This window comes from Doryrhamphus excisus, chromosome 4 (genome assembly GCF_030265055.1).
Source record: "Doryrhamphus excisus isolate RoL2022-K1 chromosome 4, RoL_Dexc_1.0, whole genome shotgun sequence".
Taxonomy (NCBI): domain Eukaryota; kingdom Metazoa; phylum Chordata; class Actinopteri; order Syngnathiformes; family Syngnathidae; genus Doryrhamphus; species Doryrhamphus excisus.
Window position 1 is genome coordinate 7388997 of NC_080469.1, and position 22276 is coordinate 7411272.

Consider the following 22276-nt stretch of genomic DNA (forward strand, 5'->3'; position numbering starts at 1 on the left):
GAAGGTAGTAGAAGAAGTTTGAAGTGAAGCATTGTCCTGATGAAAAACCCAGTCATTATCACACATGGATGCCCCCTGCAATATCCCTAAAGAGCCAGCTGCTGTTTATTTTTTTATTTGTTATATAGTGCAAATAGAGTTTGAGTCAGCACAGCCTCAACATGTTGATTGCAGTCATATGGTGCCAGGAGAATGAGTATAACAACTTGAATTACACGCCTGACCTGGTACTGTGTAATTGTGTCAAGGATTAACTCTGAGGTCAAGAACTGTCCAATAAGTAATCTGAACAATACTCAGGAAAAGAGAGGACACGCAATCATTTGGTGTATAAAAGTTATGTAAAGATAAAATTTGACAAAGATTGAATTTAAAATTATACTTCATGTATGTATTTGGAAACAAAGATGATTTGCCAACAGATTATCCTTTAATAATAGAAGGGAACATTCTGCAAGGAAACAACAAAGCCCATTTGTGCCGACGTCTGTCTGACATAAATTTGAAGAAGCTCGGTCATATTAAATACAATGAAATGCAGAATGTCAAAGATCAGTAAACTTGATCTTAGAATGGCAAACATTTAATAATTCCAGTGAAGTCATTTACATATTACAATTTACACGTCATATTTACACAAGATGTAATAACAACTCAAGGTGAGAAGCACTGTCCTCCAGGAGAAACTCAGAGTAGAGCCATTGCCAGATGAGGTGGTTCATCTGATAAGGATGACTCTCATATGCCCCCCTGGGCTCATGGCACTTTCGACTGGGAGGAGACCTTGAGGAAGACCCAGGATATGTTGGAAAGACGACGTCTCTCAAAAGGCCTGGGAACGTCACAGAATCGGCAGAGAGGATCTGGACGAAACAGCCAAGTCTGTGCTTCTCTGCTTAGGCTGCTGCCCTGCGACCTGACCTAAGTAGAAGAAGATGAATGGATGAGGTGGAGAGGCTCCCTGCACAGCAGGAGGAGATTCATTTCTGTTGTCTGAGTCTTGTTTCGTCTCAAGGTCCATTTATTTTAATTTCTTTTTCTGTTTCATCCTCCTGGTTTGAAGTAAATAAGAGCTATTTTGTGCCAAATCTGTGGACCTGATGTTAAGGTGGAGGTTTTGAAGGGTCACACAGGAGGGAGTGACACGATCTGCTGCATGAGTCGACTCCCTTCCATAGGCGCCTCTTGTGCTACCTCCTCTGTCACTATATCCTATCGATGAAGCACTGCTGGTCTGCCTGCTGCTGGAGAGGAGAAATCAAACAGTAGCAGAAACGCTGCATGATTATTAATCATTGATTAACAGCGTAGAACAGAAGGGAGTAAGATGAAAGAAGTGAAAGAAGTAATACTCACAATGGACTACTTAGCATCTGTGTAAGGTGGTGTGGTTTTTCCACGAGTGTGCTAGCCAAAGAGTGGCTACATGTCTGCAGAGGTGAGCTGTCCTGTTTGTTAGATTTATTAAATTAGAACAAACATGGAAGATTACTTATTTCTAACCCATTGATAGTGGACAGGACAAACCATCAAGCATATTCAGAACTAGTTTTACACAACAATTGTTTACCCAATTACCTTAACAGCATTGTCTTGTGCTCTCTCCCTCAATTTCACCAGGCTGCTGTGAAGAGTAGCATTCTCCTTCTCTAGGATTCGAATGCGTATGCTGTTTGCCTGTCTCTGTTGCTCCATATCCAAAAGCACGTTCCCTGTACCTTTAAGAAACCACATGGCATAATTCAACCAACCTTAATAGATAATTAAACCTGGATTGTGTCACGAGTGAATTTTATCTAATAAATACAACATTCACTTTTATTGTAACTGTTGATCCGAAATCGGAACAAGCTAGCAGGTGGGTTGGAGAAGGGGGAGTGAGTGTCAAAAATAGCGTATTAATTACTTGCATTTTTCTGCCATTCCCCGTTGGTCCCGGAACATAATACCTGTAATACTACTGTAGACTTTTCCCTGTTGGTGCAAGGGATCATCACCCTGTACATTGCAAAGATGGCCTAATGAGATACGTGCATACTCTGTGGTTGGGTGTGAGCCAGGGGGCTGAGCTCAGGGAAAGCCACCAGCAACCTCTCCCTCTCCTGAAAGGATTTCACACGTTCCTTCAGGTCCGTCACAGTGGCTTTGAACCCGTCTAAGTGTGTTTCTAGTGCCTGCTTCTCACTTTGGAGCTGTGAACGAATACCCTGAACAGAGAGGACACCATACATTCATATTGGGTGAAACAGAGGTGATGAGGTCTTTAAAAAATGCCTGATGTGAAGTGATTTGCACCTGAAGTTGTTCATTATCCTCTGACATCTGTTGAAGTTGATTGTGGAGGTTGAGCTCACTTTCCTCCCTCTGTCCCAACTGCCTCTGCAGGTCCTCGCATTCTTCATCGACAGCATGAAGTCTCTGCAGCAAAGATGTTTGCTTTGTTTCCATTGACTGTAAAATGAAACAATGACACAAAGTGCAAACATTAAGCTATTTATAAATTTTACTGGTCTGACTGTCAGATGAACACAGATGAACACAAAGTGTGTCTGACCTCCTGGTGATGACATGCACTGTGGTATTTGGCCTTCTCTTTCTCCAGGAGTAGTTCAGTTACAGAGATTTGACTTTCTAACTGCTGGATCCTCTGCTGTAGTTCTGAACATACCTTTCTGTCTATGTGCAACATCTTTAATTTCTCCTGGAGAGCATTTCTTTCACACACTGAAAAGAAACTATTATTGAATCGTGTTCTGATGAATATAATTGGATATTGTGAGGAAAGCGTACCAAGAGATTGCAGTCCATCTTGCTGTATTGTTATTTTTTCTTGCAGACTGGAATTGCATTTCTTCAGGGATGAATATTCTGAAAATAAATGACCCTACTCATATGTAAATGTCTTCCCATTACATTTATTTGCTCTGTGATGTTACCTCACCTGTCCTAAGTTGCTGATACTCCTCTGATAACCTTTCCTCTGTTTCTTTCGTGGTCGCCTGTGCTTGCTTCAACAAAAGTTCCATCTGAAGAACTGTGGATTTATGTTTTTCCTCTTCTCCCTTTAGTTCCTTTTCTGCACTTTCCATGTCATGTCGTAATTTGTCCTGCTCTGCTTTTGCCGCTGCTAGTTTGTCTGTAAGAGGATCTACTGTATTTCGGACATCCTGTACATGTTTTGCAAGTCGTCGCATATCTCTCAGCTGCTCGTTGGCCCACTGAGCAACATCACTTGATGACATTTGCCCCATGTCCATGGTGTCCTCCACAGCAACTAAGAGTTGCTGTAAAGAGGATGGCAGGCCCTCACCTCGAAGAAGTTCTACCAATGCATTTCCTGTCTTTTTAATAGTAAACTGCACTTCATGACATGAACTGCAGGGAGAAGAGGCTGATTCAACAGTCTGGGAGTTTCCATAGCAGGTGTCCACTTGGAGATTGTCGTGGACGCTGTGAATAATGCTAGAGGGTGCTTCGTCCTCTGGCAAAAACTTGATGGAGCTTGTTGAAGACCAGGCAGAGAAGTCATGGATGCTGCTGTCATTCCGTAAGTGCGTTTGTGACGAGATGGAAGTTGCACATTCATCACAATCCAACATATCTGTTTTAAACTCATTTTCCATGCACACCAGCTGAAAAAAAATACAGAACAAGTGATGCAAAGATTAAGACACATATGGGTTTTCACATGTCAAAAATCTTGTGAGAATACAAAATCGTGTCTACCTTCATGTTTGCACACTCAACTAAATGTCTCCAGTATTTTTTGACAACAAGACCAATTGACATGCTGTCTTTCTCATGGTGTTGTTGCTGCTTCTTGTTTGTGTTCAGTTGCTCAACAAACGCACTGGAGGCTTGAAGAAGAAGTAATAATCTTGTTTGGAGAAAAGGAAAAGGTGTGTTATGGTTATGGTTATGGATGCATGCAAGGCTACATTAGTGCACATCACATATCTACAGTGTAACAATTAAGCATGTCCAAAAAGTACTAGGAAAAAGCAAAGCCTCTTCTTCTTCTACTGTGTTATACTTGTACATCTATACAAGGGGTGTCCAAATGGTCAAATTAAAGGATACTGAGGCCACTTTGATATTTTACATTTTGTAAACCAAGTCATGTACATATGCTAACAAGTTAAATTTATTATTCATTAATTCATTTTCCGCGGCTTATCCTCAAATTACTGCCCTCCGTTCATTTTTCTTATTGTTTTTGTTAGTTTTCTTGTTTAATTGTATTTTTTAAATGCCATTATGCATTTTAATGCAATTAAAAAGCATACCGTAGACGCCATTGTGTGTATTTTAGGGGGTATCTTGAAACACTTGAAAAAAATTCCAATCTTTTCACCTCATTGACGACGTTTTGGTCGTAAAAATATTTACAAATGTGGTGTAATGGTGTAATTACCTGTCTATCACCAGCTCGAGTAAAACGACGTGAGAGTGCTGGTTAAATTCGTGCTCTCCGTCCATATAATCATATTGCTCCAGCTCCAAATCCAGATTACTCGACGTTTTGTGCGGGAATTTCCACGAGTAAAAGCACACCTGATCTGTTGTTGAAAGTACGTCCAGAATGGCAACTTGGATGTCGGCGAGATCTTTCTGGAGACTTTCTATACAGTCCCGGCGACCTAGAAACTGAGACATTTTCAATATTTTACCGTGCGGTAGTTGTTTTGATTAGTTGTGTTGATACTCAGCTCCTTGGCAACATGCTAGGCACTTCAAGCCCCATAGTTCTTTGCGGCATGTGCCCGGAAGTAATACACCGCCATTGACGTCGGTTCATCGAGGGCACCACGCAGTAAGTTTTCAACCACCAAATTTGTTTTAACCTATATTGATGAAGTACTTGATTGCGCATACATCTAGTGAAAACCATACACTGTATACATTTGTTTTTCAGGTTGGCTTTAGGTCAATAAAAAGACGCAGTCATGCCGCCTGGCCCCGTTCAAATTGTTCAGCCGGAGCTCAACAAGGTAACGATACCAGTGCTAGTTAGCCGATGTAAGCTAGCCAGCTAACATACTGGAAGACATTATAAGTTTATAATTCCTATTGTCTATATCAACAACAATGGGGGTAATTGTTTATACTCGATATGTTATCCACGTACTTTACTTTGCGTGTAGATTTCTACATAAATTAGCATCAACGATTTTACGGCGACCGCCATTCTTTCGCTGTTCGGCAGGATTAACATTAGCGCTATTTATTCTCCATCTCTTTGTTGAAATGTTAAAGAACCCATATTTAGAACCCACATTTAGCGATGAAAAACCCGACAGTAAATGTACGCGCTCTGTAGGAGAGGCCGTGCGGACGTCATTCGCATACATGTTTATTAGGTAGATTCATCTTTAATTTTGCATCTGATTTATATTGACTGTTGGCGCACATCAAGTCAATTCCTGTTTTAAAAGTCAACAGCGTAGTCATCGACAGGTTTTTAGTGATGGAAAAAGGCCAGGGAAGAAAGTCTTAATTGTAATATTTTTAATTTACATGCCTCACACTGCAGTGCAGAAGCTTTTCACCCCACACTAACCACAATGCAAACACGACATAAAACCAATTCAATTTAAATGAGATTTCGTCTGCAATCAGATATTAATCAGGTATTCTTCCATATACCTTTTTATCGACTTCCATCACTCTGGTCCTTAAAAGGCTTTAATTTGTATTTAATTATTCAAGCACAAATTGACTTGATGTGGTCCCATTGTCAATCTGACACAAAAGTGAAGATGATGAAGTAATCTACCTAACACACATGTATACGACTGGAAAATACACCCGATATATGGGGAAAAAATGCATTTTTAATGACCAGGGTTCTACATTAAAAACAAAAATGACTTGCCCATGGGGAATCCTTAAGGTGAGAACTACTTGCCCGAACTTGCCCCATGTAAAATGAAAAGTGCCATAATGATATCATATATCAATATATGCTGATAATTCATAAGATAATAGTACTGATGCATTGTATTTGGAGGAATGTCTAAAAATTTGTGATGTATTTAACATACATCTACACAAATTTTCAGACATGCTACCTTACACATCGTAGTCGTAGTAAGCAGTGATATTTATAAGTTGTGCACCACAATTAAACATTATTGAATAGACACATTTGTGTACTAGTAAAGTGTTTTTAATCCAGAAAAAAAATGCTCAATGGTCAAACAATAATTTGTGAAGCAAAGGTGAGAAAAATCCACAGAGAAATGGAAGCGCTAGATTTTGTAGCTTGTGCAAAATCAGCACTTGGTATTGGATCTAATGGGTGGTGTTTCATTGTGACCACTTCAAATTGTCACAGCAATGTGATTCACTCACCTGTGCCATCATTTGATTTGCTGCCGCTAATAAAATACTTGTTTAGGAGGCACCGCTTCATCACTTTTTGCTGTTTTCCTTCACAAGTTGTTGAAGAATTAGACCATGTTGGCAGGGACGCCATGATAGATGTTTTCCTAGTAAAACGATCGCTGATTGGTTGATCGCGAACAAGAACGGGTGTGGGTAAAACGCGGATTGTGGATTACGGACCGCGGTCTAAATAAACGATTCTGATTGGTCCATTTCAAGATTTGCAAGGATTGGTTTGCAAATTACCATCGGAATTACGCAGTCCGTGTTTTACCAACACCCAACAAGAACCGCTTAAAAAAAAAACTCTTGTCGGTATGGCATGCTAAAGTGCACTTGCCCGACGGGAATATTAATGATTGGATTTACTTGCCCCAATTTGGTTTTGACTTGCCCCGGGCCATCGGTACATCGTTATTGTCGAGCCCTGATGACATCCCCAAGGACTGACCTACAGAGTGCGCATGTTCACCCTCGGAATTTTTCATGCTAAGATTTGGGTTTTGTAACATTGCTACATGCTGCTGCATTGCAGTGTTAGGCATCGGTGTAACAATGTATAATAATAAATGTCACTGTAGCTTTAATATGCATGTCACATTATATGTAAATGTAGCGTTGGTGCTTTTTGGAGTTTTTTTTCTGACTGCTTTGTGTTTTTCAATATGTGCATTCTTTTTATATCTTTGGAACACACACAAGCAGGAAAGACGTGTGTTTTTGTTTTACATAAAGATTGTGTATGATGGGGAAAATTGGAATATGAAATATTAACATTGATGTAATAATGTAATGCTTGTCTGCTTTCATTAATTTTGTTGACAAAATCTATTCTATTCTACAGAACGATGCAGCAGAAGAAACCCCAGCTACCAAACCCATAGTTGGCATTATATACCCACCACCAGAGGTCCGCAACATTGTTGACAAAACAGCCAGCTTTGTCGCCAGGTCGGTTTCAAGTTACTTAAAATTTACGTTCAGTAAAATCCATTAATAAAGTTTTGTCTATTTTCAGGAATGGGCCCGAATTCGAAGCAAGAATCAGGCAGAATGAAATCAACAATCCAAAGTTTAATTTCCTCAACCCAAACGACCCATACCATGCATATTACCGACACAAGGTCAATGAGTTCAAGGAAGGTAAAGCACAGGAACCATCTGCAGCTGTGCCGAAGGTTATGCAGCAGACCATGCAGCAGACCCAGCAACTTCCTCAGAAAGTAGGACATTGTTTTTCATGTGTTTCCTATATTAGTTTGCCAATGATGTATATTTAAAAAATGTTGGTTATTTTGCTCGTCCAAAGGTGCAGGCGATCCAGGAAATACCTAAAGAACCACCTCCTGAGTACGAGTTTATTGCTGATCCTCCATCGATCGCTGCATTTGATCTGGATGTTGTCAAACTTACCGCCCAGTTTGTTGCCCGCAACGGCCGTCAGTTCCTTACGCAGCTCATGCAAAAGGAACAGAGGAACTACCAGTTTGATTTTCTACGGCCACAACACAGTCTTTTCAACTACTTCACTAAATTAGTTGAACAATATACAAAGGTGCAAAAATGTTCCCTCCTTTTTTCCCCAATCTATCTGTTTTCGCTGTTTTCATTCAAAATTAATTTCTGTGTTGTCCTTGAACTTGTAGATTCTAATACCTCCCAAAGGCCTGCTGATAAAGCTGAAGAAAGAGGCAGAGAATCCTAAAGATGTTATGGACCAGGTAAACAATAACTGTTCCCCACAAGTTAGTATTTTTCAGCTTGTTTTCTTTGTAAATAAACATTTCCTCTCTACACAACTACCAGGTGAGGTACCGTGTTGAGTGGGCAAAGCACCAGGAGCGTGAAAGAAGGAAGGAAGAGGAAGAAAGGGAGAAGGAACGAGTAGCTTATGCTCAAATCGACTGGCATGATTTTGTTGTGGTCGAGACGGTGGATTTCCAGCCTAATGAACAAGGTACTGCAGTACAATCATTATAATCAGCTTAGCATACAACAAAAAACTGAACTAGATGGAATTTGGCCTTGATTGTTGACATTTCAATATGTTTTTTTGAAGGCCACTTCCCCCCACCAACAACACCAGAGGAGCTTGGTGCCCGTATCCTAATCCAAGAGCGTTATGAGAAGTATGGTGAGAGTGAGGAGGTCGAAATGGAGGTTGAAAGTGATGATGAGAATGATGAACGGGAGGTACGAAATGCAGGCCATGCCACACAACCTGATCAAGACACACAGGTTCAGGACATGGATGAGGTAAGAGGATGCTGAAAAGAATTAGGTCATGGTATTTACTAGAGATGTCCGACCTTGCCATAAAAATGAGATCTCTGATTATATTGTTAATGTTTTTTTTCTTTTTTTTGACAATAATAATATAGCCGCACGAGTAGTTTGGCATTCTGATTGGAATATGCAATTTGCAATGACTGTAAAGTGTTAACTTTTGCTCTTTGCACATAATGCGTTTCCATCTAAATTGTTGAGCTGACTACGAATGAGAAACAGGTGCTGCTGGACTTTGTTGCAACTGCAAAACAGCTGCACATGGCGCCAATCATACAGAAACATACTGTGCACTAAGAGAACCAAAATAGGAGCACAAAACAGGAAACTACATAAATGAAGGAACATCAAAACTTAGAGACCACCCGGTCACTTGGAATATGACAAAGCATCAAACGACGGGATAGTGAGACGTCTTCCTTCAATACTTCTGCTCTAATAACACACCTAAGGAAGAATCACAAAGTGTCTACCGAGGCAGTTACATTTTGCACAAACTGTGTTTATTTCTAAAAATCAAAGTAAAAGACGCACAATGTGTTTATCGGACAAGATAGGTTTGAGGGAGGAGCTACTACCTATACGGTATTGGTAATGAAGTCATCTCTATTAATTAGGTATGCCATAAAAATGCATTGGTAGTTGTATAAGAAGCAAAATATAATGACAACAAAAATAGCTTATGAGTTTCATTTTTTGGCAGTACAATGCTATAGTTATTCATGTAAGAACTTAAGTGATTTGGTTATGATAAAGATAATCATTCAATTTGCCAGATGTCATCTCTTATATTTAAAACTCCAATGAGCTATTTTTGTTATTAGTTTATCTGTCGAAAACAAATGTGCCATAAGTTATACCAGGCATTAAAGTGAACAAATTAACTGCAGAAACAAGGGTGGTCTAAATATATTTCCCATGACTGTATTTGTCAATCTTTCACCCTAGGGATCTGATGATGATGATGAAGGCATGAAAGCACCACTGCCACCGAGCAACCCAATGCCACCCCCGCTACCTCCAACCCCAGACCAAGTTATTATTCGGAAAGACTACGATCCAAAAGGTAATACCTGTTGCGGTTTGTATGCGGTCATTAGTTTTCCACTGCTATTTCACCACTGACAGTGTATGTTGATCTGTTGCTGTCATTTCATCAGCTTCCAAGCTTCCAGTTCCGATTGCAGTTTCTGATGAGTATCTCATCTCGCCTATTACTGGTGAGAAGATTCCAGCCAGTAAAATACCCGAGCACATGCGTATTGGTCTGCTGGATCCGCGCTGGCTGGAGCAAAGGGATCGTAGCATTAGAGACAGGCAGACTGAAGATGAAGTGTATGCCCCTGGTTTGGATATTGATAGCAGCTTGAAACAACTGGCTGAGAGGCGTACTGATATCTTTGGTGTGGAGGAGACTGCCATTGGTAAGAAGATTGGAGAAGAAGAAATTCAGAAACCAGAGGAGAAGGTGAGTACAGTTATGGTCTTATATCAGGAAGGCAACGTGTTTCTTCTTTTTCATTGTTTTCCTCGGTTTCTTTTCTTTTCAGGTTACTTGGGATGGCCACTCTGGAAGCATGGCACGCACTCAGCAAGCAGCACAAGCTAACATCACCCTTCAAGAGCAGATTGAAGCGATTCACAAAGCCAAAGGGCTGGTGGGAGAGGATGACAATAAGGAGAAAATCGGTCCAAGCAAGCCCAGTGAAACTCACCACATGCCTCCCATCCCATCATCTGCACCCAGTTTGCCTAAGCCCACCCCTCCGGTCTCGGCACTGCCTCGCCCCCCAACCACTGTATGATTTGTATACAAATGGAAGGTTTATCAAACAAAAGACAGTCAGTTGTTGCTTTACAACAATGTTTGTTTGCAGGTGGGCCCTCCAGTGCGTACAACTCTTCTGTCAGCTGTACCAGTAATTCCAAGGCCCCCAGTGGCTCCTGTGGTACGCCTGACTCCCGGACAAGTTATAGCACCAATGCCTCCCATGATTCCTGCTCCTCGCATCAATGTGGTTCCCATGCCGCCATCTGCATCTCACATGATGGCTCCCAGACCACCTCCCATGGTCGTTCCAGCAAGTAAGAGATAACTTTCTTACAAATGTATTGATCTTGCTAAGAAAGTGTCTTATTGTACTGTAAAGTAAATGTTCACCTCATTGCCATCTAGCATTTGTTCCTGCTCCTCCGGTACCACAACCACCAAGTATTGCTCAGGTACCACCATCCCATCCACCGCCCCCTCATGATGATGAGCCACACAACAAGAAGATGAAGACAGAGGACAACCTGATTCCAGAGATGGAATTTCTTCGAAGAAACAAGGTCAGTGGGAGTGGGGATACTGTGTATTTACTTACTTTGCTATGTTTTGAACATGCAGGCAACACACCAACTGTTGCCCCTAAAGTTCATCAATACAACATTAGATTCAAAAGATAGTGATAAATGCGTAGTCGTCATTTCCTATCTATGGATAGTACACATTTAAAATGTTTTTATTTGATTATGCTTATTCTACTTTTAATCAGTATTTTGTCCACTATGGAGCAATACGGTGAAAATAAGTTAAGATGGTCCAAAATTCCTTTTTTGTTGTATTGTTTATCTCAAGGGTCCAGTGGCAGTCAAAGTCCAGGTCCCCAACATGCAGGACAAGTCGGAATGGAAGCTAAATGGCCAAGTGCTCAATTTCACTGTCCCGCTCATCGACCAGGTAATCATCACACTCCTTTTTTTTTTTTTTTTAATTATTATGAAAAGTGCCTTCTTACAACTTGTCATTTCTCAAAAGGTGTCTGTTATTAAAGTCAAAATCCATGAAGCTACAGGCATGCCGGCTGGAAAGCAGAAGCTCCAGTTTGAGGTATATTTATTCATGACTTTGGGGTAATAAACTAATTATTCAGGCATCATCCATACTTAGCCAATTGTAAATACTGTGAGTGAGTGGCTAATGGTATTTATTTCTATTTCTAGGGCATTTTCATCAAAGATTCTAACTCTCTGGCTTACTACAACATGAATAATGGTGCAGTCATTCACTTGGCATTGAAAGAGAGAGGTGGAAGAAAGAAGTGAACCACCTGACCACAAGCTTTTTCTTTTACTGTATCGTGTCAAGATTTAATTGTCAGCATAGTTGTAGTTTCAGTCCATATTGTGAAGCGCTTGTTTGCATATCCATTGTCATGTAATCCAATTCAAAGTGTGTGTTGTTGTAAATCACTCACTCAACTCAATTGCTCAGTTGTGCTTTTTCATTTAATAAACTTAGGGGGAACGACGTGAGCTTGTCAGAAACATATGTGTAAATAATAGTTCAGTAAATGTATGAAGTAAATAAAAAAAATCATGCCCGAGTTGTAGTAAATGAAATAGCCACTAGGAGCATTAAAACCTCTCAACCCCAGACTAATCACAGCAGCGATGCAGAGGACTGCTGGTCGAAGCAGAATTTACTGGGGAATGACAGGACATGGAGTTCAGCCACCACTTTTATAACTTAACTGTCTAGTCCGTTAGTTTCTGGCAATGAATTCCAATATATCCTTACTGGACGGTGGAGCCCACGTCGAAACACTCAGAGCGCGACTTCCAAGCTGTTAATGTAAGTTTGTTAGCTTCCAAGCCAGCTAGCTAACGTTAAAGCCTTTTTTGTCGTTGAATTTGCATGCCTCGGTTGTATGATTTCATTTGTGGTCGCGTGACGCCCGCTTATGATTGGTTGGGAGAAAGGTTCACTCATACACATAAACAATGGCGTCGGGGTGTTTGCCTCGGCAGTATGTGTGCTTAAGGAGCAGTTTTGACTTGGGCTTGTCAACAGACTCGCTGGCGTTGGCTAACCTGGGTAGCCTGTTAGCCGTCTAAGCTAGCATGGCCAACACTGAGAACGGCCGCCACTCCGTGGACTCAAGGAGCATCAGGACCATCAGTAGCAGCCGTATCGACGACGAAAGCTCGCTGGGCTCGGACTCCGAGATCAATGGCTTCACCACCGACAGACAAACCGATAAATATGGATTTATTGGTGGAGCGCAGCAGTACACGGAAGCTTCGTAAGTTTGAGTTTGTCTACCTAACAGTCGTGCCCTTTTTAGACAGTAATTTGTGATAGCCCAAATAAAGGTGTGTTTTTAAAGCACCATAAATGACCACGGAGTAGCGAAAATATGAGTGACTGCCTCAAAATGGGTGTGCTTTCTGGAAGGCACTATATGAGCTGCGTGGCACAATGCGGTTTATTATACTCCCGTGTTTTCCTCGCTCTAATACAATATACGTTTTTTTCTCTGTGGCGGGTGACTCCTTTATTCATAGTTTTTGCGCTGTTTTTTGTAAAGCTTATTTTTGTTTTAGTGACTTTAAACGTAAATAATGTAATTTTACGGGTAACATTACATTGTTGTACTTTACTACGGTGGCCGATTGGGGCCAACAGGGATTTTCACACATAAGACACCAAATTATAAGGTCAATTTTTCGTGGTTTTATGCTGACACTAACACATTACCGAGTTAAATCAGCTGCACTATGAATGATATGTTGAAATGTTAAGGTAGTAAAGACAAGAGAAAAATACCTTTTCATTTTGCCTCTCAGGACATCCCAGTCATGATTTTGAAGACAGACAGGCTTCTGGTCTGGCCTTAGTGGCCTGGCAGCTTCCGTTTTGGTCTCTCAACTTGCAGGATTTCTCTCATGCAGTTGCTTTTGGCATTTGCACCATTTTTCTTTTGTATATGTGTCTTTACAGCAGAAATTGTATGGATAAACTTCTCTGTCTACTAGTTGACATAGTTTCACAGATCCAGAGTTCTTCTGAAGTGTTATTTTTCATGATCCACATGTTCCAATAAGTTTTGTAAATAGGGAGTCACCTAGAAATAGCCCCTTTTGAAGCAACATGAACCTTCAATTACATGCTTTTGCTGATGAGATAATTGCATAGATGAAAAAGCATGAGACCTCACTGGTAATGTTACGTTACAGTTGTCTCATTTTCCTTTTAAGTTATAACGTTTTATGTGGTCTCTCTTTTAGTGTAGAACAGATACTGTACTTGGGTTGCAGAAAAGACAGTGAATACTTCAAGTCAAGTTTTACCAAAGTTTATTCTGACAAACACTGGATTAAATTGTTTATTTTTTCTTTTTCGAACTAGCCTTTGGTTGTTAAATTGGCTGCCATACTTGTGACCACAAACTCAGCTGTTAAATAAAAATGTCACAATCGGAGTCCCCTTTGCTTTTAACAGACATCTCTGAACGTTTACACCTGACAGCTGACCTAATGCTTGCTTCAAACCTTGTCGAGTTGTGTTTGTTGAACCGAGTCATGTGTTTGAATAGCATGAATTAATTTATTCTCTCTCTTCATGTTTACCTCCAGAGCTCTGGATGTGCCTCCAGCAGTGCTGAGGCAAAGGGAGGTGAAGTGGCTGGATATGCTCAATCACTGGGACAAGTGGATGATCAAGCGATACAATAAGGTCAGGCCTTAATGATAACTATATAATGCAATATGCAATGTTGCTTGCACTTTGCATAGGTTCAACCCTAAGTATGAATCACTTCTGCAACCCTGTTATCTTCAACATCATCATCTCCAGTCATTTTTGTGGAACAGTTAGTTTATTCATTGCGGAAAGCCTGTTTAAAGCCATATCACATTTTCTGTTTGTCATTGCATTGAACAATATATTCATCCCATGTTTTAGTGTCATATTAAATGTGTTTTGTATCCTAGAAGGATGCAACATTTAACATTAACATTAGTTAATTGTATCAAATGGAGCAGATTCACATTTTATGTGTTTACAATAGTAATATACATTTGAATTTACGAGCAAACTAAGAACTGCAGTTTCCCACAGGGAAAGATCAGGATAGATGATGTCAATGTTAAATTTGCATAATTAGCCATGACTAAACTCCGGCCAGGGTGGAGAGTTTCAAAAACATTTTTTTGTGTGATCAGGTAAAAGGTTTTTGGTTTGTGCCACAGGAAATGTGCAACAATTACCTCCATGTTTCTAAACCTTATTTAACAACAGAACCACAAGACGTTATTGAGTTACGAGTGTTTGTTTCATACTCAGCGGCGTCTGTCACAATTACTCCTTTCGCAAAATTAACCCATTTGATTACTTTGTTATTCTTGACTAGCGGTATTCACTCTCTGTGGGAATGTCACTCACAGCCTTCTTTGGAGTCATAGCGGCTTATTAGTTTGTCACACTCACTGTTGTTGCTGGGGACAGTTAAGTAAAGAATTTGGCTTCTCAAAATAATATGCCTTCAAAACCATAATACATTTGCATCACAAAAATGCCTAATAGAAAAAATCAGACCTCTACTGGAACAGCAGAACTCTTCAAAACATGTCTTGTCCTCTGTCCTGGGGGTGTAGGGACTGTTTCCAGTCATAAATAGATAAATAGGGGTGAGCGAGTACACCACTATCTGTATCTGTTCACCCATCAAAATGACCTGTATAAACCAGAAGTGGGTGTGGTTAAATTAATTGAACTGAAATGAATATGGATTGATGAGAATTTGCTATGTTTATTGTTTATTAATCAGCTACTCCAAAGTGATCTGTCAGGCTCATGAAAAATGCAGTCCAAAACTGCGCGCGGGCCACACTTTGGACATCCCTGGTGTACAAGGCACACACACCGTGTTGAGGTGCGCTTTGGCAGCAAGCCTCTCATGAGGATTACACACGAAAGAAACTCTTAATCTCTTTATAATGCATGCCATGGAGCGCAGTTACGATGCATACAAACGAAAAAAAGCCTGCACACAGCCGAAGTCCTTCCACTAAAATTGCGACGTTGTGTCTGTGTGCTCCCATATCCCCACTCGGCATGTACGGATCCCCAAATTTTGCCCACATTTTAGCAATTAGACAACACGCACTTGGGAGTGCCATGGCTTGCTACCGCCGCGTATACAAATACAATATAGACAGACTTGCCGGCTGCAGAGGTGGTCGCTGTGTGTGACTGGCCAATCACAGTGTGAAGAGTGAATTACCCAAAACTTTATTCCCAACAACAGTTGAAGATTTCCCTGAATATGGATAATTGACGTTTTAAAGTTGTAATCTACAAACATGCATTATCCGTAGCGGATACTTGTATATAACTCATCCCTAGTGATAAACAACTATGAAAGTATTCCATTTATTCATATTGAATCCTACTTTGTGGAAATTCACGGGTCGGAGCTGGAACCTATCCTATTGCTGGTTGCATACGAGACACTGAGCAATTTAACACATAGCTGCAACTTTATATCATTTCCATGAGTCAGCAGCAAGGCAGGACTTGACCTACCCCTTCTTTTTACTCATCATGTGACAAAAAATACACAGTGTCAAATTCTGGGTGGGGCTCAAGTGATTTAATATGAAACTGGTAAGACAACATGCTGGTCAGTGTCTATGTGTACGTTTTTCCCCAGAGCAGATACAAAAGTGGATTGAGCTGAACAATGGGTTAATTTGCTTATTGTGTAGATAATGCTCATGGTTCACCTGCTCACATGTCACCAATATCAGGAAGTAAAGGTCACACAACACGAATGTGTTCTCCTTTTTAAAGATGTTGTTGATACATGCAGTGTTAGAAGGTCGACCATTTTATTATATCAACACTGATTTATGCGTGGTAACAAGCACATACTGCATAAGCAATATGCATTTTTTATATTGTACTTTAACAACAGGTATTTATGTTTGTTGAAATAATCTACCTTTAAACACCTATTGCTTACCCTTTTGTCTTGTGGTTTTCTTAATTTTGTGACTTTGTTCTTCTCTTGGGTCAAGGTGAGGCTTCGTTGCCAAAAAGGAATTCCTCCTTCCCTGCGAGGCCGTGCATGGCTTTACCTTTCAGGGGGGAAGGGAAAGAAAGAGCAGAACCAAGGAAAGTTTCAGGTCAGAGATGTTCCTGTTTCAATGTCTACTCGAAGCTCCCACTCATGTTATGGTTTGGACTCATTTCAGGTTAATTTAAAAATTTTACAGAAACTATTGTATTGTTAAATAAAACTAATAATGTTAAAACCCAAATTTAAAATGTAATATATAGGTTTAGGAACCAATTAACCGTGATAAACGAGGGATTACTGCACAATATCTCAATGCAATTATTCCTTGGTAAATGTTGGTTAGTAGTCTCATTCATCCTCATTGTTGTATTCCTAGAGCATTGAGTCAATCACAACAGGACTTCAAAAGTATTGAAGTCACTTTCATGTGTTCTGTTCTAGGAGTTGGATAGCCAGCCAGGGGACCCCAAATGGCAGGATGTGATTGAAAAAGACCTCCATCGACAGTTCCCATTTCATGAGATGTTTGTGTCGCGTGGAGGACATGGGTAAGCTCTCTATCCGTAAGGGAAATTACACCCAAAAACTATTGGATGTATAAATCTAAATACTGTTGTCTATCTCTGCACAGACAGAAGGACCTTTTCCGTGTTTTGAAGGCCTACACTCTATACAGACCAGAGGAGGGATACTGTCAGGCACAGGCTCCCATTGCTGCTGTGTTACTCATGCACATGCCGGCTGAGGTACATCCCTGCCACTTTTCACCCCCAAACACTTGCACTCAGTATCATTTTATATGAATGTGCTGTCATTTTTTTGATATTACACTGCTCAGTTTTAATGTGACCTTGAGTTCAAACTCAAAACAGAAACAAATGATGTCATCTGCATACAAAGTCACTTTGCTTTGGGAGCTCCAGTACTTAGAATCCTACTAGGCCAGTAGCCTACCCAGTCTACAAAGGCCAGACATTCGGAGGCAACTCCTCCAGCCGTGAACCAGCCTTGTGAAAGTTATGTTTTTTAAATTAGGTTTTACAGGAGAGAGAATAAATGATAAATCTACAGAATTATCTCCAGATCACAGCTAAACCTGATATATTAAACAGTAGTAATATGCATTGCTCCTTTATTGAGTTTTGTTGTACATACACTTAATCATGTAAAAACTTGATTGAGCATAATGTGCGAAAATGCATTCACCACCCATAACTAGATGACCAATTGCACAATCGAATGGAATTCTATTCAGATTTAGGGCCATGATGAGGGTAGACTATAACCACCAATAATAAGCTTATTGTTAAATTGTGTCTGGCATACAAGACTGTACAGTCTGTACAATACGGGTATATAAATTGATTCAAACCACAAACCTGTTTCCCGCAGGATGCCTTCTGGGGGTTGGTGCAAATTTGTGAGAAGTACCTCCCTGGCTACTACAGCCCGGGCTTGGTGAGAAACACTGAAAGCACAACAGAAATATGCTAGTGGCTAGTACAGTTACACTAAAGCAACAGTACATTCTGCAGCACATGAAGTAGTTTGGTACACATATGTATGATAAAAAGATCATAATTGTGTAATAACAATATAACGAGAACATTTTTGGATGATTAATCCAATGTTGCGATTTCTCGTAAACTGACATTGTTTTACTTTGACATTATACATCTCAAGTAGAAACACGATATGTTATGTAATCGCCACTGTCATGCTAAATCTTGCTTCAACATGATGCGTTTGGACTGGTTTATAACGGTGCAACAGTTTCAGGCAGGGCATATCACAGCACATTTGATTCACTTGTTAATGCCTCTCATGTGTGTCTCTTAGGAGGCTATACAGTTAGATGGAGAGATCCTATTTGCTTTGCTTCGACGCGTCTCCCCACTAGCCTACCGTCATCTGGAGAAACACAAGATCGACCCCATCCTGTACATGACTGAATGGTTTATGTGCGCCTTCTCTAGAACGCTGCCATGGGCCTCAGTGTTGCGTGTCTGGGACATGTTCCTCTGTGACGGTAATTCTTGAATTTGCTTTGAATCAAATTCCTAGAGGACAAGGATTACCTGCAGTTGTTTTGGTTACAAATACCGCAAGTAAATGCATGCAAAATCAACTAAGCTTTGTGCGCATTTCATGTAAGTATATTATTCGCATACTGTATCTCAAGATTATTACAGAAAGTGTTACTTGCACAAAAAATAGGGGAAATGGCTTTAGGAAAAACTGTATACAATGGAACCCCACACATTCGAAACTTCAGCATTCTAAGCTCTGCAAATTCTTGGATTTTACAGTATATTTAAAAAGATTTCTTCAGAAAATACATACATGTACCACTGTTAAGAAAGCTTACACTTTCTACGCGTTGGTTTTTATACTTCACTGGGAATGTTTTTTCGTCAAGTGTTGAGATTTAGTATTTTGTTCTGCGGTCCGTTAACGCACCATAGTTAAGTGCTATGATTGGCTACACTACGAGGTATGTATCGTATTGCATCACTTCATCAATCACCTTACATTATCATTCATTTAGAGCTGCAACGATTAATCAATGAACCAATCCAATTAATCTTCAACTATTTTGGTATTAACGTCCACCTATCAGAACGGTTTGAAGGGTTGTGGAATGAGCCATGTGTTTAAAAAAAGACATTTTAATGGGCAACTAAATTGCTTGCGGTTTTTGTTTTTCAGTATTTGACTTGGTCCCAGAAAATAAACCCTGCATAAAGCTGGGCTATCCTGTATCCTACAAAATAACTTTTAAGAGGTTCCACCCTAAAGTCACTTGTTTCTCTTGCAGGCGTGAAAATAATTTTTCGAGTGGGATTGGTGCTACTAAAGTGCATGCTGGGTAGCCGTGAGAAGTTGAAGGCCTGCCAGGGTCAGTATGAAACCATGGAGCTTCTCCGAACCATACTCCCTCGCTACATGCAGGAGGGCTTCCTTGTCCGAGAGGTAAGAACAGGAAGGTGACAGATGGTATAAATAAGATTTGGCTTACTATGAAGTCCATACAGTCCAAACAAAGAGGAGGCAGTCTTCTGTTTGAGCCATTCATTAGGTTTTCACTTAGACACTCAGCCAATGAGTTCTGACGAGCTACAACTGTTTCACTAGTTAGCATGACCATAAATGGACAAAGTCAGCAAAGTCCAAGACTCCTCCACAGATAAGCTGCGATGCAGGGTTTTAATATGCAACTGACACTATGCCGTATCTCCATTGCATGCATTTTGTGTTATGAAATACTCTTTGTTTGTTTCTTTTGACTTTTCCTGATTTCTAAATCACATACAAATTAGGTTTGCCTACTTTACTTACTTTTGGAGTTAAGGTAAAATAGGGTATTTAGTACTTGTTGTTAACTATGATTTAGGAATACTGTAAATGTCATGCAGCGCCACCTGCAGGGCAGAAGGTCACAAGCTGTAGTTAAGCATTCTTAGTGAAGTGATGGACTGTAAAGAAAAAGGGGTGTTCACATCCAAATAGGCTCATCCAGTCTTTACTGCTGTTGTGAGTGTCCAGCCTTATAATAAGCAGTCTATGTGACTTGACCACCGGTGACCCTGCCATAGGCCTTTGGCATTCACTTGATGAAGTTACAAAGTTTAACACAAAGGCCAGACATAGAAAGAACTTGCTGTTTCCTATGAAGGGCTGGTCTCCGCCTCAGAAATGCTCTCAATGATTCACTTGTGTCTGAATGACGTGTCTTCCTGACATAGATCCTGGAGGTGCCAATTACGGCACGAGATGTGGAAAGGGAGAATCACACCCAACTCAAGCGCTGGAAGAAGAACCACGGAGAGCTCAGTTTCAAATCCCCGCCGAGGATGCACGGCGCCCGTCTCATCATGCTGGCTGACCCGCCGAGGCGCCAGGACCTGCAGCAGCACCCCACTATTTTAGTGGAGGAAGAGGAGCTCAGCCAGCAGCTAAAGAAGGCACAGAAAAGCAAAAAGAAAAGTCTGAAGAAGTCCCAGTTCCCTGAGGATATCCCAAACCCTTACCCTCTTTCCAGTGCTATGCCACCACCACCCGCTTATCCACCAGCTCCACCTCCAGTTCTAAGCAAGCCCACAGAGACTGTGCCACAGAGTGAAACAATTCCAATTCTGCAGGGGCGTGCACCTCCTGCAGAGGTCCCCGCTGCCAAAGAGACTCTCCTTCAACGATCTACACAAAGCCTTAGCAGCACAGAGCAAGATACCTACCTGTAACTCTGAAGCTGTGTGTGTGTGTGTGTGTGTGTGTGTGTGTGTGTGTGTGTGTGTGTGTGTGTGTGTGTGTGTGTATGTGTAAGTGTGTGCGTGAGCACGTGTGTAAAAAGCACCAGCATCCTTCAGCTAATGACCAGCCAGGGATGAGTGTTGGACTCATCTTTTAGCATGGGGTGTACAACTACCATGTAAAAATGACACTTTTTCCTCCTAACTGGTGCTGTGTGATGCTCTTTCTCCAAACATCTCCACAGTATGTCCTCACCAGTGGCCGATTGTCAGTGACTTCCTGGGAGACTGTCACCACTTTTTGGTGTTTGGGAACAAAAAAGTGCCAAAGCTAATGTGTTTGATGTCCACTCAGATCCAACACTACTGTGGTACTTTTGAAAGTGAAATTCTACATGAGTGAGTAACCTTCATGAAGTGTTTTGATCAGTAGTAGCTGTCGTTCCTTCTCCATTCCCTGTTTGTGAAACTTAACACATCCAAGTTGGGAGACAATATTTCTCAGTCATTTATTTATCTTTTCTAAACTTTTCATAGTCTTGCATTTACATTCAAATCTGTCTCAATATTGTACTTGTATTGATTTTTCCATCATTTATTCATTCTGTTTTCTCTTGTCACAAAAGCCTTGCATATGTACAAAATGCCTTTTTCCCTTCAAGTATTCTTTGAAGCGATTCACTTAAAACCACAGTCACTGTGCCATGTTCTGCAGCTTTGGAGCAGCAGTTGTTGACTTAACCGAGGAACTTAGCAACAAGAACACTGCACCAACATTCTTGTCGTCTTAACAGCCAATCAGCCTTAACATGCTTGTTTGCCAAATACTAATTGGTGACTTTGTACATTGATTTCCTGTCACAACTTAGATATTTTATAATGGTGCTGACCTTAGTTTTGCGTTTGCTTGGAAATTCTACACTTGGGAGCATTTCGACCTTTTTTTTAATCTTACTGAAAATTCCAAAGCAGATCAAGCTGTTTTAAGCTTATTCCATTTGGACAATAATTGTGAGTTCAAGCCTTCCTGGTGGGTTTGAAGCCATTTTTGGTTTCTTTCTTCGACTTTGTTCAAGTTCATAGACCAGACCAATCGTTTTTGCTGCTTTTACAAAGCAACAGAACAGGATGTTTCATTATAATAGTAGTTTCCCCCCTGTTTCTTCTACTACAGACACATTTGTCTTTTGTTCCATGAACTTAACATGCATTATGTAGAACTGACAGGACCTTTCATGATGAAATCATTTATCTTAGCGTGTAATGCAAAGCAATCAAATGCCATTTCTACATTTTGTACTTTGTATCAACTCTATGACACTAGGAAAAAAAGCATTGATGTCAGAGTGGGCAACAATCATACTGTATGTACTACAAATAAATAAATCTTTGGAAAAATCATCCCAATATTTTATTTTCCTTACAGTTGATGTGTGGCCACTAGAAAAAAAAATGTCCATTTAACAGTTGAAAATCTGTTTCTGATGTTATTTTCACATTTTCTCG

General features: G+C 40.5%; 3 protein-coding genes across 8 annotated transcripts; 2 read left to right on the plus strand and 1 right to left on the minus strand.

The window, feature by feature from the left end:
* Positions 1-580: 580 nt before the first annotated feature.
* Positions 581-13312, minus strand: ccdc157 (coiled-coil domain containing 157). Of its 6 annotated transcripts, XM_058070009.1 has the most exons (11): positions 4415-4745; positions 3727-3877; positions 2942-3632; positions 2791-2868; positions 2555-2724; positions 2296-2451; positions 2039-2207; positions 1579-1718; positions 1357-1448; positions 1098-1244; positions 581-921 (listed from the first exon to the last, which is right to left on the minus strand). In XM_058070009.1, the coding sequence occupies exons 1-11, from the start codon at positions 4654-4656 to the stop codon at positions 897-899; spliced, it is 2061 nt and encodes a 686-aa protein (XP_057925992.1). In that variant the 5' UTR covers positions 4657-4745; the 3' UTR covers positions 581-896. The 6 variants fall into 6 exon arrangements, with proteins under 6 accessions (XP_057925992.1, XP_057925994.1, XP_057925991.1 ...); XM_058070011.1 differs by lacking the exon at positions 4415-4745 and adding an exon at positions 13265-13312 and having other exon boundaries at positions 581-1244; XM_058070008.1 differs by having other exon boundaries at positions 581-1241.
* sf3a1 (splicing factor 3a, subunit 1) lies at positions 4684-11970 on the plus strand. The gene is made up of 16 exons (XM_058070006.1): positions 4684-4813; positions 4916-4991; positions 7232-7338; positions 7406-7610; positions 7697-7942; positions 8034-8108; positions 8194-8344; positions 8447-8643; positions 9622-9739; positions 9834-10141; positions 10224-10472; positions 10551-10758; positions 10850-11004; positions 11294-11395; positions 11474-11545; positions 11659-11970. The coding sequence occupies exons 2-16, from the start codon at positions 4947-4949 to the stop codon at positions 11758-11760; spliced, it is 2340 nt and encodes a 779-aa protein (XP_057925989.1). The 5' UTR covers positions 4684-4813; positions 4916-4946; the 3' UTR covers positions 11761-11970.
* On the plus strand, positions 12097-22171 carry LOC131127782 (TBC1 domain family member 10A-like). The gene is made up of 10 exons (XM_058070014.1): positions 12097-12289; positions 12509-12740; positions 14074-14173; positions 16519-16626; positions 16962-17068; positions 17152-17266; positions 17913-17978; positions 18360-18549; positions 19339-19493; positions 20267-22171. The coding sequence occupies exons 2-10, from the start codon at positions 12559-12561 to the stop codon at positions 20759-20761; spliced, it is 1518 nt and encodes a 505-aa protein (XP_057925997.1). The 5' UTR covers positions 12097-12289; positions 12509-12558; the 3' UTR covers positions 20762-22171.
* The last annotated feature ends 105 nt before the right edge of the window (positions 22172-22276 follow it).

Excerpts from the sequence above, each read along its gene's own strand:
- ccdc157 (XM_058070007.1), bottom strand. The coding sequence starts at position 4,656 with ATGTCTCAGTTTCTAGGTCGCCGGGACTGTATAGAAAGTCTCCAGAAA. Across the intron at positions 2,208-2,295 it reads AGGATAATGAACAACTTCAG|GGTATTCGTTCACAGCTCCA; the intron begins GTGCAAATCACT and ends CTCTCTGTTCAG. Across the intron at positions 1,719-2,038 it reads GGCTCACACCCAACCACAGA|GTACAGGGAACGTGCTTTTG; the intron begins GTATGCACGTAT and ends GGTTTCTTAAAG.
- sf3a1 (XM_058070006.1), top strand. The coding sequence starts at position 4,947 with ATGCCGCCTGGCCCCGTTCAAATTGTTCAGCCGGAGCTCAACAAG. Across the intron at positions 7,611-7,696 it reads CCCAGCAACTTCCTCAGAAA|GTGCAGGCGATCCAGGAAAT; the intron begins GTAGGACATTGT and ends GCTCGTCCAAAG. Across the intron at positions 8,345-8,446 it reads TTTCCAGCCTAATGAACAAG|GCCACTTCCCCCCACCAACA; the intron begins GTACTGCAGTAC and ends GTTTTTTTGAAG.
- LOC131127782 (XM_058070014.1), top strand. The coding sequence starts at position 12,559 with ATGGCCAACACTGAGAACGGCCGCCACTCCGTGGACTCAAGGAGCATC. Across the intron at positions 16,627-16,961 it reads AGAACCAAGGAAAGTTTCAG|GAGTTGGATAGCCAGCCAGG; the intron begins GTCAGAGATGTT and ends GTTCTGTTCTAG. Across the intron at positions 17,979-18,359 it reads GCTACTACAGCCCGGGCTTG|GAGGCTATACAGTTAGATGG; the intron begins GTGAGAAACACT and ends TGTGTCTCTTAG.